This window comes from Microcebus murinus, chromosome 8 (assembly GCF_040939455.1).
Source record: "Microcebus murinus isolate Inina chromosome 8, M.murinus_Inina_mat1.0, whole genome shotgun sequence".
Lineage (NCBI taxonomy): Eukaryota > Metazoa > Chordata > Mammalia > Primates > Cheirogaleidae > Microcebus > Microcebus murinus.
Genome location: NC_134111.1, coordinates 80,522,352 through 80,537,234, shown reverse-complemented (window position 1 = coordinate 80,537,234; position 14,883 = coordinate 80,522,352). Strand labels below are relative to the sequence as shown.

The window sequence follows — 14,883 nt, the reverse complement described above, 5'->3', positions numbered from 1 at the left end:
TCCCCGACCTACACTTTTTTGCTTTTCCCCAACCTATACAGATAAAAGCATGGACTATACATGAAATGGCTGAAGCTCTACTTCTATTATTAAATAGACAATGTCCCAAATTACTTTTTTTCAAACAGTCTCAATAGCATCAGCCAGTGATAGCAACCAGAATACTCCAGAAAGAATGGGACCAAAACCCACAATGAGTCTCGTGGACTATGACAGCAAAGAGAAAAAAAGAGAACACAAAATGCCCCCGCTCCCCCCCGCGGGCCCCTTTTGTGTGGTTCCTGCCAACGCAGCAGCCCTCCCGCTATATAGACCCGATGCGCCGCCCGCCCCGCACGCTCTTCTCTGCCGTCCGCCCGACCAGCCATGGGGAAGGTGAGCCGGCCGAGCGCCCAGGGCCCCGGGAGGCTCCCCGCCACTCGGGCTCCCGAGCCCCGGCCAGGCCCCTGAGCCCTCGCCTTGCCTTGCCTTGCAGATCACCTTCTACGAGGACCGGGGCTTCCAGGGCCGCCAGTATGAATGCAGCAGCGACCACTCCAACCTGCAGCCCTACTTGAGCCGCTGCAACTCGGTGCGCGTGGACAGCGGCTGCTGGATGCTCTATGAGCAGCCCAACTACGCGGGCAGCCAGTACTTCCTGCGGCGCGGCGACTACCCGGACTACCAGCAGTGGATGGGCCTCAGCGACTCGGTCCGCTCCTGCCGCCTCATCTCCCACGTGAGTCCGGTTTTATGTCAGGACAGAGGCCCTGAGGACACTGGCTGGCTGGTTTCCAGCAAAGGTTAAACATTGCAAAGACTGATCACTCACAATGACCGAGAGTGTGTGGACAAAAGAGAAGCTATAGGGGATTAGGGCTATAATATAGTTTGCTGCCCACAAAAGCAAAGTATTACCGAGATCCCAATTAATCACAAATTTGCGCACAAATATTTATGGAGTAGGAATGTGTTGGCTGCCCTGAGGGATATAGATATAAGACTTAAGTCCCGTCCTGGAATCATTTAGAATGGAGTTGTAGAAAAACCACTAACACCGAGCAGAAGAGTGAGTGCTAGATGATAAGGCAGTTACTGAAAATTACAGGGTAATTTCTTTTAAGACTTTACCCTTTTTGCTTCCCTCTTGAATATTCTGTTTTTCCCCAACCCATACAAATAAAAGTACTTTCCCTCAACGGAGACCAACAGATACTTTACACAGGAGCCAAATATATTTCATACATGTGTTTTAAAACACTAAAGTTTATGAAAAATTAGTCCTTGGACTGATTTTTCTTTCCCATTTTTCCTTATTCTATTCATAAATTCTTGACTGAGAATTAATTGTTGTGTAAGACTTAAGATTTTTGATATTTTATATTTTAACATTTAAAATAGCTATGTTTTAAATGTATTTTATTGGAATTTTAATATATTTATTTTATTTTTAAAACATTTCTTCAAAGCCGCAGACAATTGTAATAAGCTGTTAAAGGTGTGGGCCTTCTCTGTGATACCGGGTTCTGAGTATGAAAGGCATATAGTTCATCCTGGGAAATATCTGAATATATTAAAGAGGGAGATTTCCCTTTCAATTCATTCAGTCACACTTTGTGATCTTGAAAAGGTACTGAGTCTCTGCCCTCGGTAATGAGGAGTTTATAAATATTGATAATTAATTAATTTATATCCTATATTTCGAAATGGCTTGAGCCGGTTCTCACCACATTGTACTGCCTGATGCGCTGGAATCATTTCACGGTTTGTTTTTCTCCACTTTCCGTTTCTGGGTGTGCTAGGCCGGCCCGCACAGGATCAGACTCTACGAGAGGGAGGATTACAGAGGCCAGATGATCGAGTTCACTGAGGACTGCTCCTCTCTTCAGGACCGCTTCCACTCCAACGAGATCCACTCCCTCAACGTGCTGGAGGGCTCCTGGGTGCTCTACGAGCTGCCCAACTACCGCGGGCGCCAGTACCTGCTGAGGCCCGGAGACTACCGGCGGTACCAGGACTGGGGGGCAGTGAATGCCAGAGTGGGCTCTCTGAAAAGAGTCCTAGATTTCTACTGAAATATGTTCTCCTTCATCGTTTCTCAATCTGGAAACTAATAAAATATTTTCTGTGTGTTCCTGGCACTGATTTGCTTGTGTCTTTCCTTCTGTCCTGTTTCTATTTTATTATTTTATGTACATACAATCTGTGGCGGCCAAGATATGTGATACATAGGTAACGAAGAAAGTTCTCCCAATGGAAATACACGCCTTCCTATTAAGCAGAACTTCACAGTTTGCAAAACAGTTTCATAAGACATTATCTCATTTGATTCGCTGGACCTCAAACAACTTGTTGCTTTAAACCAGAGGATTCGAAATCTGTTTAGATTTTCAGTTTTACTCTGAGGAGTGAAGATGTGAAAGCCAAGGTTCGGATAGTGTGATCCACCTTTTAAATCAGGGATTCCCAACCTGGGTACCACAGTGGGCTTCGGAAGATTTTTGAATTCCCTAAAACTGCATGCAGGGGTTGACTTCCCAAATCTCTGTCACACTCCCTTACTGCAGAGGTGGCCATGTGACACTCCTGGGGCCACTGAATCCTAAGTGGAGGAATGCTGATACGGATGAGGCAGGGATGGTTCTGGGAAAACTTTTGCTTTCCTAATGAAAGGGAGCAGATGTCCCCGGTGCCACAATTCCCTCTTATTTCAGTCCCCTTACACCCGAGAAATGAAAAGTATGAGGGAAAGGCCGGTAGGATTATGGAGATGCTGGCTTTGCTGGGGTCCAGCCTCGGAACCATGGCAACAACCTATGACCTTCAGACTTCTTGCGATGGGAGAGAAAGAAACCCACATTTGTGTAAGCCACTATAACTGGGTGTTATCTGCAGTTCCACATGCATTTTTAGCTGACACGGTATATATATGAATTTAGGAGAGAGAGGAAAGGAAGCAAGGAGGAAGGGAGGGAGAGAGGGAGGATGAGGGAGGGAGAGAGACCATTATAGAACAATGTAGTCATAAGATGAGAAGATGTTTAACATGTGTTAGGCCAGGAGATCATCTAACATAGGTAACTTACTTTATGTAAGGTAACCTGAGATGAAACTCTAATGTCACATAGTTAATAATAGAGATGGCATCAGAATCCAAAATCACAGCTCAGAAATCATTGATTTTCTATTACCAAAAAAATAGAAAAGTGTCATCTTTACTAGATTATAAATTCTTACCATGTGATCATTGCAAATAACTGAACAAGAACAGAGTTCAATATATTAGATAATCCAAAGTTGCACTGTCTCAGTATACACACACACATACAGTTATATATATGTATATAACCTTGTACATATATAATATACATATATGTGAGTGTTAGTATACTATGTCTAAGGTCATAGGGAAGTAGGACACTATATTCACTTATATTGGCTCCTTTCCTCCCTCTTGGTTTGTCTTACTTGTACTTTCATTGCTAGACTTCTAGAAAGGAGTGACTATATATGTGCTTAGAGACTAATTTGTTCCTGTCATTTCCCTGATTAAAAACCTTCAATGTTTCTCCACTGCCCACAGGAAAAAATTCTAAATCCTGAGAACCTGGCCCCAGCCTGTCCACTTCATCTCCTATCACCTGTCCACAGTCACCCTTTGCCCCCATCTCACTCCATCCTCCAAGCATACAAAACACTTTCACATCTCTTTGCTCTTATTCACACCTTTTCCTTGCCTGGACTACTCTTCCCCACCTTCTCCCTGGTGAGCTTCTCATCCTCCAAAGCCAGATCAACATTCACTCTAACTCCATAGCTAAAAACAAATCTGAATCAGTTAGACTGCTTTAGACTGAAAGTAGCAGTAACTCCATATCAAACAGATAAGCAATATGGAAATCCGCTGGCTCACATGACAGGAAGTCCTGGAAGCACAGGGTTGAGGGACAGTTGATTCAGCAGCTCAACATTATCATCAGGGACCCAGGTTTTGTCTGCGTCCTGCCTTATTTAGCATCTGCATCACCCTGAACCTGGTATCCCTGGTAACCACAGGATAGCTGTTAGCTACAACTGGGGCAATATACCAGAAGAGCAATTGTTGCCTACAGCACAATTGTGTCCAGAGCACAAATTCAGGTTCTTTTTCTTTTTTTTTTTCCAGCATATTATGGGGGTACAATTTTAAGGTTTTAATAAATGCCCTTTCCTCCCCTCCCCCAACAAGTCTGAGTTTCCAGCATGACCATCCCCCAGATGGTGCACATCTCACTCATTATGTATGTATATGCCCACCCCCTTCTCCCCTCCCACCTGCCCAATACCCTATTACTGTAGTACCTATGTGTCCACTTGGGTGCTGCTGAGTTAATATCAGTTTGCTGGTGAGTATATGTGGTGCTTGTTTTTCCATTCATGGGATACTTCACTTAGTAGTATGGGTTCCAGCTCTAACCAGGAAAATATAAGATGTGCTATATCACCATTGTTTCTTAGAGCTGAATAGTACTCCATGGTATACATATACCACATTTTATTAATCCATTCTTGGATTGATGGGCACTTGGGCTGTTTCCACAGCCTTGCAATTATGAATTGTGCTGCTATAAACATTCGAGTGCAGGTGTCTTTTTTGTAGAGTGTCATTGGATCTTTTGGGTAGATGCCCAGTAATGGGATTGCTGGGTCAAATGGTAGATCCACTTGTATTGCTTTAAGGTATTTCCATATTGCTTTCCACAGAGGTTGGACTAGTTTGCAGTCCCACCAGCAGTGTAGGAATGTTCCTATCTCTCCACATCTACGCCAGCATTTATTGTTTGGAGACTTTTTGATAAAGGCCATTCTCACTGGAGTTAAGTGATATCTCATTATGGTTTTGATTTGCATTTCCCTGATGATTAGAGATGTTGAGCATTTTTTCATATGTTTGTTGGCCATTCTTCTGTCTTCTTTAGAAAAGTTTCTGTTCAAGTCCTTTGCTCACCAAATTCAGGTTCTTGAGTGTAAGCTTTGGTGGTATAAGGAAATCTGAATGGAGTGAATAAAGGGAGAAAGAGGAAGGAAGTCCAAGGAGGGAAGTGTACTAATAATAAAAAAGAAATTTTAAAGATGTCAATGATACTAAATATTCTTTTATTTCTCTTTATAAATTAAAAGGACTATAAAAAATTTAAAATAAACTTTGTTTTAGACACTCTTTAATTCCTTTATAATCCCTGAAATTCACCCCATTTGGGGGAACAATTCAGATGGTGTCTATTATTGGCTGCAGATGGTGCCTATTATTGGCAAACTTTTACACCACTTTGTGATAATAAGGAATTAAATGTCCTAAGAGCAGGAGAGGTAGAAATGTGAACTAACTTTCGAGACTACTTCTAGGAATCTAGCTAAGAAACAAATTCTAAACATGGAAAAAATGTTATACACAAACTATTCACTCAAATATTTATTTATAATAAATAATATTTATAATAAAGAATAAATGGAAAACCAGCAAGAAAAAATCAAACAACCCCATTAAAAAGTGGGCAAATGACATGAACAGAAATTTTTCAAAAGACGAACTAATGGCCAACAGACATATGAAAAAATACTCAACATCTCTAGTCATCAGGGAAATGCAAATCAAAACCACAATGTGATATCTGCAGTGAGAATGGGTTTTATCAAAAAGTCCCAAAACAGGCCAGACGCAGTGGCTCACTCCTGTAATCCTAGCACTCTAGGAGGCCGAGGTGGGAGGATGGCTCAAGGTCAGGAGTTCAAGACCAGCCTGAGCAAGAGTGAGACCCCCCATCTCTACTAAAAATAGAAAGAAATTAGCTGTACAACTAAAAATACATAGAAAAAATGAGCCGAGCATGGTGGCACATGCATGTAGTCCCAGCTACTTGGGAGGCTAAGGCTGGCAAATTGCTTGAACCCAGGAGTTTGACATTGCACTCTAGCCCGGCAACAGAGTAAGACCCTGTTTCAAAAAAAAAAAGGTCCCAAAACAACGAATGTTGGCATGGACACAAAGAGATAGGAGCACTCATACACTGCTGGTGGGACTGCAAACTAGTACAACCTCTGTGGAAAGCAATATGGAGATACCTCAAAGAGATACAAGTAGAACTACTATTTGACCACTGCCCAAAGGAACAAAAGACATTCTATAAAAAAGACGTCTGCACTCAAATGTTTATAGCAGCACAATTCACAATTGCAAAGATGTGGAAACAACCCAAGCGCCCATCTATTCATGAGTGGATTAATAAAATGTGGTATATGTGTACCACAGAGTACTACTCAGCCACAAAAAACAATGGTAATCTAGCACCTCTTGTATTATCCTGGATGGAGCTGGAGCCCATTCTACTAAGTGAAGTATCACAAGAATGGAAAAGCAAGCACAACATATACTCACCATCAAATTGTTATTAATTGATCAACATTTATATGTACATACAGTAGTAACATTCATCGGGTGGGGGAGGAGGGGATGGGTGTATTCACACCTAATGGGTGCGGTGCACGCTGTCTGGGGGATGGGCATGCTTGTAGTTCTGACTTGGGCAGGGCAAAGGTAATGTATGTAACCTAAATGTTTGTACCTGCATAATATTCTGAAATTAAAAAAAAGAGTAAATGGCTTTTTTCACAAGATGGCACTGAAGGCAAAGAAGGAAGCTCCTGCCCCTCCCAAAGCCAAAGCCAAAGCCAAAGCAAAGGCTTTGAAGGCCAAGAAGGCAGTACAGAAAGGCATCCAAAGCCACAAACAAAAGAAGATACGTACATCACCCACTTTCTGGCGGCCAAAGACACGCGGCTCCGGAGGCAGCCCAAATATCCTCGGAAGAGCGCCCCCAGGAGAAACAAGCTTGACCACTCTGCCATCATCAAGTTCCCCTGGACCACTGAGTCCGCCATGAAGAAGATAGAAGACAACAACACACTTGTGCTCATTGTGGATGTCAAAGCCAATATGCACCAGATCAAACAGGCTGTGAAGAAGCTCTATGACATGGATGTGCCCAAGGTCAACACCCTGATCAGCCCTGATGGAGAGAAGAAGGCATATGTTCGACTGGCTCCTGATTATGATGCTTTGGATACTGCCAACAAAATTGGGATCATCTAAACCTAGTCTAGCTGGCTAATTCTCACCTCAAAAAAAAAAAAAAAGAGTAAATGGAAATTGCCAATTTCCTAATAGTAAAGGAATGGTAAGGAAATTTATAGCATATGTACTTAATGAATGCTTTGCTGTTTTTTTGTGTTTTTTTTTTTTGAGACATAGTCTCGCTCTGTTGCCCAGACTAGAGTGCCATGGCGTCAGCCTCGCTCATGGCAACCTCAAACTCCTGGGCTCAAGTGATCCTCCTGCCTCAGCCTCCCAAGTAGCTGGGACTACAGGCATGTGCCACCATGCCTGGCTAATTTTATATGTGTATATATATATATATATATATATATATATATATATATTGGTTGTCCAGCTAATTTCTTTCTATTTTTTTAAAAATGGGGTCTCGCTCTTGCTCAGGCTGGTGCTTTACTGTTTTTTTAAAGAACTATTTATGAAGTGGTATCCAGAAAAAATATTTAATGTAATGTTAACTGAAATTAAAAGATTCAACATTTTATCTGTAATTATATTTGCCTCCTAAACATTAAACTTTTTAACTGAAGTATAACAGAATTTCAACAGTAGTTTTAAAATGAGTACCTATTGCTCTCTTTGTTCTAACTTTGAAGTAAAACATTTTTGTCACAAAAAATTGTTGAGAAATAAAGAAAAGCTATGAAGAAAGTAATAAAAGTTACCCATAATTCCACTCTTTATGGAAATAAGCACAGAAGGAACACAGTTAGCATTTTGGTTCACATGATTTTAGGCACAAATATTTTCTTAACTAGTTCATAACATTTAAAATGTTTTGCAGTCTGCTTTTTAAAAAATTTCTTTTTTCCTTTAGTTTTTATTTTTATATCATTTTTAGACTTACAGAAATTTACCAGAAAAGTACAAAGAATTCCTGTATACTCTCCAACCAGATTTCCCAAATGTTAACATCTTACCCCATTTGCTTTGTTCCCTCTCTCTATGTATACATACACATATTTTTTTTTCTGAACATTTGAGTCTGTTGCAGACATAATACCCACCTGTTTTTTCTTTTCTCTTTTAAAAAGTGGCATGTGGGAAACTATGTCCCATTTATCCATATGTAGTGAGAATATTTTCCTACAACCACAGTGTAATGATCAAAATCAAGAAATTACTATGGATACAGTACTTCCTTAATTTTGCCTTTGTCGTTCATGGAAGAATTTTTAAATTGTGGTAAAATGTATATAACAAAATTTACCATATAACCATTTCTTTTTAAATTCTGCTACATTAAGGAGGGATATAACCATTTAAAATATGCAATTCAGTGGCATAAAGTACATTTACATTATTGTGCAACCATCAATACTATCCATCTCCAGAACTTATTCATCTCAAACATGACACTCCATACTCATTAGATTCCTCCCCATTCCTGTCTCCCCCAAACCCCTGGTAACTACCATCCTACTTTCTGTCTCTACTAAGCTGACTATTCTAGTTACTTCAAATAAATGGAATCATACAACATTTGTTCTTCTATGTCCGACTTATTTTACTCAGCATGTATTCAAGGTTCATCCAGGTTGTGGCATGTGTCAGAATTTCACTCCTTCTTAAGGCTTAATAATACACCATTGTGTGGATACCACATTTTGTTTATCCATGTATCTGTTGATGGATAGTAGGTTTGCTTCCACCTCTTGGCTATTGTGAATAATGTTGCTATGAACATGAGTGCGTGCAAATATCTCTTCCAGATCCTGCTTTCAATTCTTTGGAATATATACCCAGAAGTGGGATTGCAGGATCACATGGCAATTTTATTTTTAATTTTTTGAGTCACCTTCATACTATTTTCTGAAGCATCTGCACCATTTTGCACTCCCACCAACAGTACACAAGGGTTCCAATTTCTTTGTATCCTCACCAACATTTCTTATTTTCTAGGCTTTTTTATTTTTTAATAGTAGCCATCCTAATGGGTGAGTGATATTTCACTGTGGTTTTGATAGCCTTTTTGTAACAATTAGTGATCTTTCACATGCTTGTTGGCCATTAGTATATCTTCTTTGGAGAAATGTCTAATCAAGACCTTTGCCCATTTTTTAATAGGGTTATGTTGTTGTTGCTGTTGAATTATAAAATTCCTTATATATTCTGGATATTAATCCCTTACCAAATATCTGATTTGCAAATATGTTCTCTCATTCTATAGGTTGCCTTTTCATGCTGTTGATCATGTCCTTTGATGCACAAAAGTTTTTAATTTTGATGAAGTCCAATGTACCTATTTTTTTCTTTTATTGCCTATGCTTTTGGTGTCATATCCAAGAAGTTATTGCTAATCCAATGTCATGAAGCTTTCCCCTATGTCTTCTTCTAAGAGTTTTATAGTTTTAGTTCTTAAGTTTAGGTCTTTGATCTATTTTGAGTTAGTTTTTGTATATGGTGTAAGGCAAAGGATCCGCTTCATTTTGCATGTGGATATCTAGTTTTCCTAGCACTATTTATTAAAAAGACTACTCTTCTCCCATTGAATGATCTTAGTACGCTTGTTAAAAAATTATTTAACAATATAATTTAGAGGCTTTTTGTCTGAACTCTCTAATTAACTTCATTGGTCTATTAAATTTACCCTTATAACCACACTGTTTTGATTACTATAGCTTTGTAGTAAGTTTTGGAATCAGGAAATGTGAGTCCTCTTTGTTCTTTTCAAGACTGTTTTGTTTATTCAAGGTCCCTTGAGGTTCCATATTAATTTGGGGATAGATTTTTTTTTATTTCTACATAAGAAAATCATTGGGATTTTGACAGGACTAGCATTAAATCTGTACATTGTTTTGAGTAGTACTGACATCTTTTTTTTTTTTTTTTTTTAAACAGAGTCTCACTCTCTTGCCTGGGCTAGAGTGCCATGGTGTCATCCTAGCTCACAGCAACCTCAAACTCCTGGGCTCAAGCGATCCTCCTGCCTCAGCCTCCAGGGTAGCTGGGACTACAGGCATGTGTCACCATGCCCGGCTAATTTTTTTCTATTTTTTTAGTTGTTTGGCTAATTTCTTTCTATTTATAGTAGAGACAGGGTCTCGCTCTTGCTCAGGCTGGTCTCAAATTCCTGAGCTCAAGCAATCCTCCTGCCTTGGCCTCCCAGAGTACTAGGATTAAAGGCTTGAGCCACGGAACCTGACATCTTAACAATCCACAAACACAGGATGTTTGTGATGTTGTCTTGTTTATTTATCTCTTCTTTAATTTCTTTCAGCAATATTTTGTAGTTTTCAGTGTATAATATATTTGGGTTTTTTAAAACTTAAGACATGGTATTTTCCATACCCTTAAATAAATAAATTCTTTGAGCACATGATTTTTGGTGGCTGCGTAGCATCTCATCAAGCAGATGTTCCATAATTTATTTAATTAATGCTTTATTTTGACATTTTATTTGTATCTAATTTTCTATATTATAAACAGTGTTTTGATAAAATACCACTGTGCATAATCTTTCTATGTACTTTGAATTATTTCCTTTGGACAAATTCCTAGACATGGAAATATTTGATCAAAGGGATGAAAATTAAGAATTTTTAAATATACACCAACAGTGCTTATTTTTATATGAGACTATGGTTTAAAATTTTTTCTCCTTTCTACTGTTTTAGTTTCCAAATTTTCCATAAATGTTATAATTTTTTAAAAGAAAAAGATATCAGCGAGGCTTATTATGGATCACATAAAATTTGCTCAGGGAAAACTACAAGGTGTCCCAAAAGTCTCCATACAAAGGAAGAATTTTGTAAAATTTTGTAATGAATATTTTGTGAATAAAGGTACATTTAGCTACAATGTCCCATTTTCCCTATGTATGGTGAATTTGGGGCCACACTGTACTTTTTTTAGTATTAGACTTAGGCAGCAAGAATCTAAACTAAGGAATGAGATGGGCTATACCAAGGTTGTTCTAAAGCAGTGGTTCTCAACTGGAGGGAGGGGGATTTGCTTCCTAGGGGACATTTGGCAGTGTTTGCAGACATTTTTCTTGTCACACTGGAGAGTGATGCTACTAGTCCCTAGCCAGTAGAGGCTAGGCTGCTGCTATACATCCTGCAATGCTCAGGACATGCCCATACAACAGAGAATTTTTGAGGCCAAAATATCAAAATAGTGCCAAGGTTGAGAAACCCTGCTCCAAAGAGCAAAGCACCAGGAGTTGCTGGGGATCTCGTGGAAAAGAAGGGTGACTTCAGCCCCTGGAGTCAGAGCCTTAACTAGAGAGCCACCAGGTTTTTGCCCCAGGGTGAAGAAGGCAAAATCTTTGCAAGATTGTGGGGTTTAAACTCTGTTATAGTTGCATGTCAACGTGGATTTGTCTGCAACTAGAACCAACTAAATTAAGCCCTCAGTTAGCAGAAGTGTTAGTTGAATAAGAAGTGACCAGTGTAGTAACCACCAGAGGGTCACTTCGTGGATCCCAAAGCTGAGAGTTTCGTTGCCTGTGCTGTAAGAGGCACACTGCTTCGGCCTGGGAGATGTCCTTGGTCCCCCGGCTACTGGAGCAGACCTGATCCCCTGCTAACTCGCACATGGGATCACAGAGAGGTTCTCTTAGGCGGAGGAAAATCCCATTCTACTTTATACGCCCCGTGGACAAGCCAAGTTCATCATCCCCACGTTTCACATTTTCATGTCCAGAAAACCTCTCTCTAATATAAATGCCTCACGCTGTAGTCCATGCTGACCTCAGACTTGGTCACTACCCTATGTTGTTACTCGGATGGAAATCTTAACAGTTAAAAAAATTAATTACAATTATTAACTCGTTAAGCACTTGCTCAATTCCAGTTTCCCAAATAGGCTTCATTTAAAGGCCCGAGTGGCACTAAGTGACATGACAATTTTAACTAGATCATCAATTCGAAAGCTCTGGAGAGCCTAAGGGAAAACATACAATAAATCCCCCACCACCGCCCCCACAGTCATTATATAGAACAGAAAGAGAGAAAATGCCCCCGCTCCCCCCCGCGGGCCCCTTTTGTGTGGTTCCTGCCAACGCAGCAGCCCTCCCGCTATATAGACCCGCTGCGCCGCCCGCCCCGCACGCTCTTCTCTGCCGTCCGCCCGACCAGCCATGGGGAAGGTGAGCCGGCCGAGCGCCCAGGGCCCCGGGAGGCTCCCCGCCACTCGGGCTCCCGAGCCCCGGCCAGGCCCCTGAGCCCTCGCCCTGCCTTGCCTTGCAGATCACCTTCTACGAGGACCGGGGCTTCCAGGGCCGCCACTACGAATGCAGCAGCGACCACCCCAACCTGCAGTCCTACTTGAGCCGCTGCAACTCGGTGCGCGTGGACAGCGGCTGCTGGATGCTCTATGAGCAGCCCAACTACGCGGGCAGCCAGTACTTCCTGCGGCGCGGCGACTACCCGGACTACCAGCAGTGGATGGGCCTCAGCGACTCGGTCCGCTCCTGCCGCCTCATCCCCCACGTGAGTCCGGGCCGCCTGGTCCCTTCTGTGCCCTCGAGTCACTTCCGTGATCCAGATGTTTGGTTCGCCCTGTGGGCTAGGGGATGGGGTGGCAGCCTTCTTGTTTCTGGCTCTGACTGTACTCTCTTTTCCTTTGTTAACATCTGTAAGGTTTCCTTCCACTGAAAAGGCAGGTGATGCTGTGCTTTCAATTGGACATTTTATTGTACTTTGCTAAAATGGCATTCACCTCTAGTGGGAATAAGGTGCATAGCATTAGTTCAGAGCGTCTATGCCGCAGGTGATGAATGAGCAACAGGTAGACTCCTTACTATCAGGTGTCTTAGGCGAGTTACTTGGCTATTTCTTACTCTTTTCATCTGTAAAATAGGCCTGATCCAAGTAGCTTGTTTTTCCAGGGCTGCAGTGAGGATGAAAGGGGGTGCTTGTGTGGGCGGGGACACACACACACACACACACACACACACACACACACACCCTCACCCATTAACTATTATTATGGACAAGAAGGATCTCTCCGTCCTGCCTTTTGATTAGGCAAAACAAGTAACCAACAATGAGATTCCCAAAGCTCCCCCAAAGCCTACTGTTATCCAAATGAAGCCCCAGCAGCCTGGAATTCCACAGTTAGGGTACTGTTTGTGAAGTTTAAAACCCCCTGGGAGGGTTTAATAGCTTCATAGGACCCAGTTGGCATTAGGAGCATGAAAATGTGGGTTTCCACTTTCAAGTCCTACTCTTCCAATTACAGACTGTGAGCGCTCATCTTTAGTTTTCTCATAAAAGAGGAAAAGGCTCATGATGGTTGTTTTATGTGTGCCAGGCTGTTGGGAAGATCAAATGAGGCAACAACATGTGAGTCCTTCGCAAACCGTGGAATGCTGACCAAATGAAAGATGCCTTATTAGCAGTCGTTTATGCCTCAAAATGAATTGCTTATGAGAATCTTTCCTACAGAGGGTTCTAAGGGTGGAAGAAGAAAAACATTGAGACAATGGGAAGGAACAAGCAGATGAAGGAAAAACAAGTGCTCAAGACAAGAGAGACAGGATTTGCTCAGGACAAAGAGCCTAACTTTCCATTTTTCTAAAGGTTTTACACTCTTGATTCTGTACAGTCCTCCTTCATGATCTTGAACTTCCATTTTTGGTTTTTACCTAAAACTGATTTGCAGAAGCGTATGTTAGAAGTCAGAACTGAAACCTGATCTTTGTGATGGCTCTTGCCTTTCAGCATTTTAGAGCAGCAGGGCTTAACGCAGAAAGCCAAGGATTAAGGCATTGCCTGGGCTGGACTTTCTTCCTGAATTGCCACCCAGCTGTGCCTCACTTGGTGAAAAGCAATTCAACTTCCTCTCTTTTAGGCTTCTTCCAATGCTACTGAGATTTAAAACAACACCTTTTCCCAGGGATTTGTCTTTTTATTTTAATATCTAATTATTTTGGATGTCAGCCAAGGAGAGCCCCAGACCACCACAAACCTATGAAAGAGAAAACAAAACAGATACATCAAAATTGTTAACTTAAAAGGGTACTGAGCAGTGTGTATGTTTCACGTAGGTTGCACTACCAGAAAACACTAGGGAGCATCATTCATCTGAAATGAATGGTGAATGGAGCCCTCCTGAGTTTCACAGTGTACAACCTGCTCAACTATACACAGTGTTCACAGCCTCTGGTGTTCGCAGTCTCTTTCTTTTAATTTGGTCACCTTTGATATAGAAAAGGTAAAGAAATGCCCATTCCCCAGGGTCGCTGCTGAAATAAGGTCAGGTTTTCTGACTTCTCGTGTGCTGTTGCTGAACCCCCAGGCCAGCTCCCACAGGATCAGGATCTACGAGCGAGAGGACCACAGGGGCCAGATGGTGGAGACCACTGAGGACTGCTCCTCTCTTCACGACCGCTTCCGCTTCAGTGAGATCCACTCCTTCAACGTGCTGGAGGGCTCCTGGATCCTCTACGAGATGCCCAACTACCGTGGGCGCCAGTACCTGCTGAGGCCGGGGGACTACAGGCGGCACCACGACTGGGGAGCCATGGATGCCAGAGTGGGGTCTCTGAGGAGAGCGGTGGATTTCTATTGAAATATTTTTACTCTATTCTTTTCTCCATCTGGAAGCTAATAAAATATTTCCTGTGTGTTTCATGCAGTAATGTGGTCCTCTGTTCCTTTCCGCCTCCTCGGAAGGGCTCAGCACAAATAAAGCTAGGGATAACATGAGTTTTCTTGCACATATCCGTGGAAAGGGTGGTGTGAGGCAGCAGCTAAGAGCTCAGCACCTAGAGTCACAATGCATAGGTCCAACCACACTTACCAGCT

The 14,883-nt window shown here is 41.8% G+C and overlaps 2 protein-coding genes and 1 pseudogene across 2 annotated transcripts; all 3 read left to right on the top strand.

Annotated features, from left to right (window-relative positions):
- The first annotated feature begins 319 nt into the window (after positions 1-319).
- LOC105864301 (gamma-crystallin D) lies at positions 320-2,120 on the top strand. Its single transcript, XM_012752076.2, has 3 exons — positions 320-375; positions 476-718; positions 1,782-2,120. The coding sequence occupies exons 1-3, from the start codon at positions 367-369 to the stop codon at positions 2,052-2,054; spliced, it is 525 nt and encodes a 174-aa protein (XP_012607530.1). The 5' UTR covers positions 320-366; the 3' UTR covers positions 2,055-2,120.
- A 4,512-nt stretch (positions 2,121-6,632) lies between these two features.
- LOC105864297 (large ribosomal subunit protein uL23 pseudogene) lies at positions 6,633-7,108 on the top strand (annotated as a pseudogene).
- A 5,104-nt stretch (positions 7,109-12,212) lies between these two features.
- LOC105864302 (gamma-crystallin F) lies at positions 12,213-14,647 on the top strand. Its single transcript, XM_012752077.1, has 3 exons — positions 12,213-12,221; positions 12,322-12,564; positions 14,375-14,647. The coding sequence occupies exons 1-3, from the start codon at positions 12,213-12,215 to the stop codon at positions 14,645-14,647; spliced, it is 525 nt and encodes a 174-aa protein (XP_012607531.1).
- The last annotated feature ends 236 nt before the right edge of the window (positions 14,648-14,883 follow it).

Coding starts and splice junctions, on each gene's coding strand:
- LOC105864301 (XM_012752076.2), top strand. Junction 719..1,781: donor CCTGCCGCCTCATCTCCCAC/GTGAGTCCGGTT, acceptor TGGGTGTGCTAG/GCCGGCCCGCACAGGATCAG.
- LOC105864302 (XM_012752077.1), top strand. Junction 12,565..14,374: donor CCTGCCGCCTCATCCCCCAC/GTGAGTCCGGGC, acceptor CTGAACCCCCAG/GCCAGCTCCCACAGGATCAG.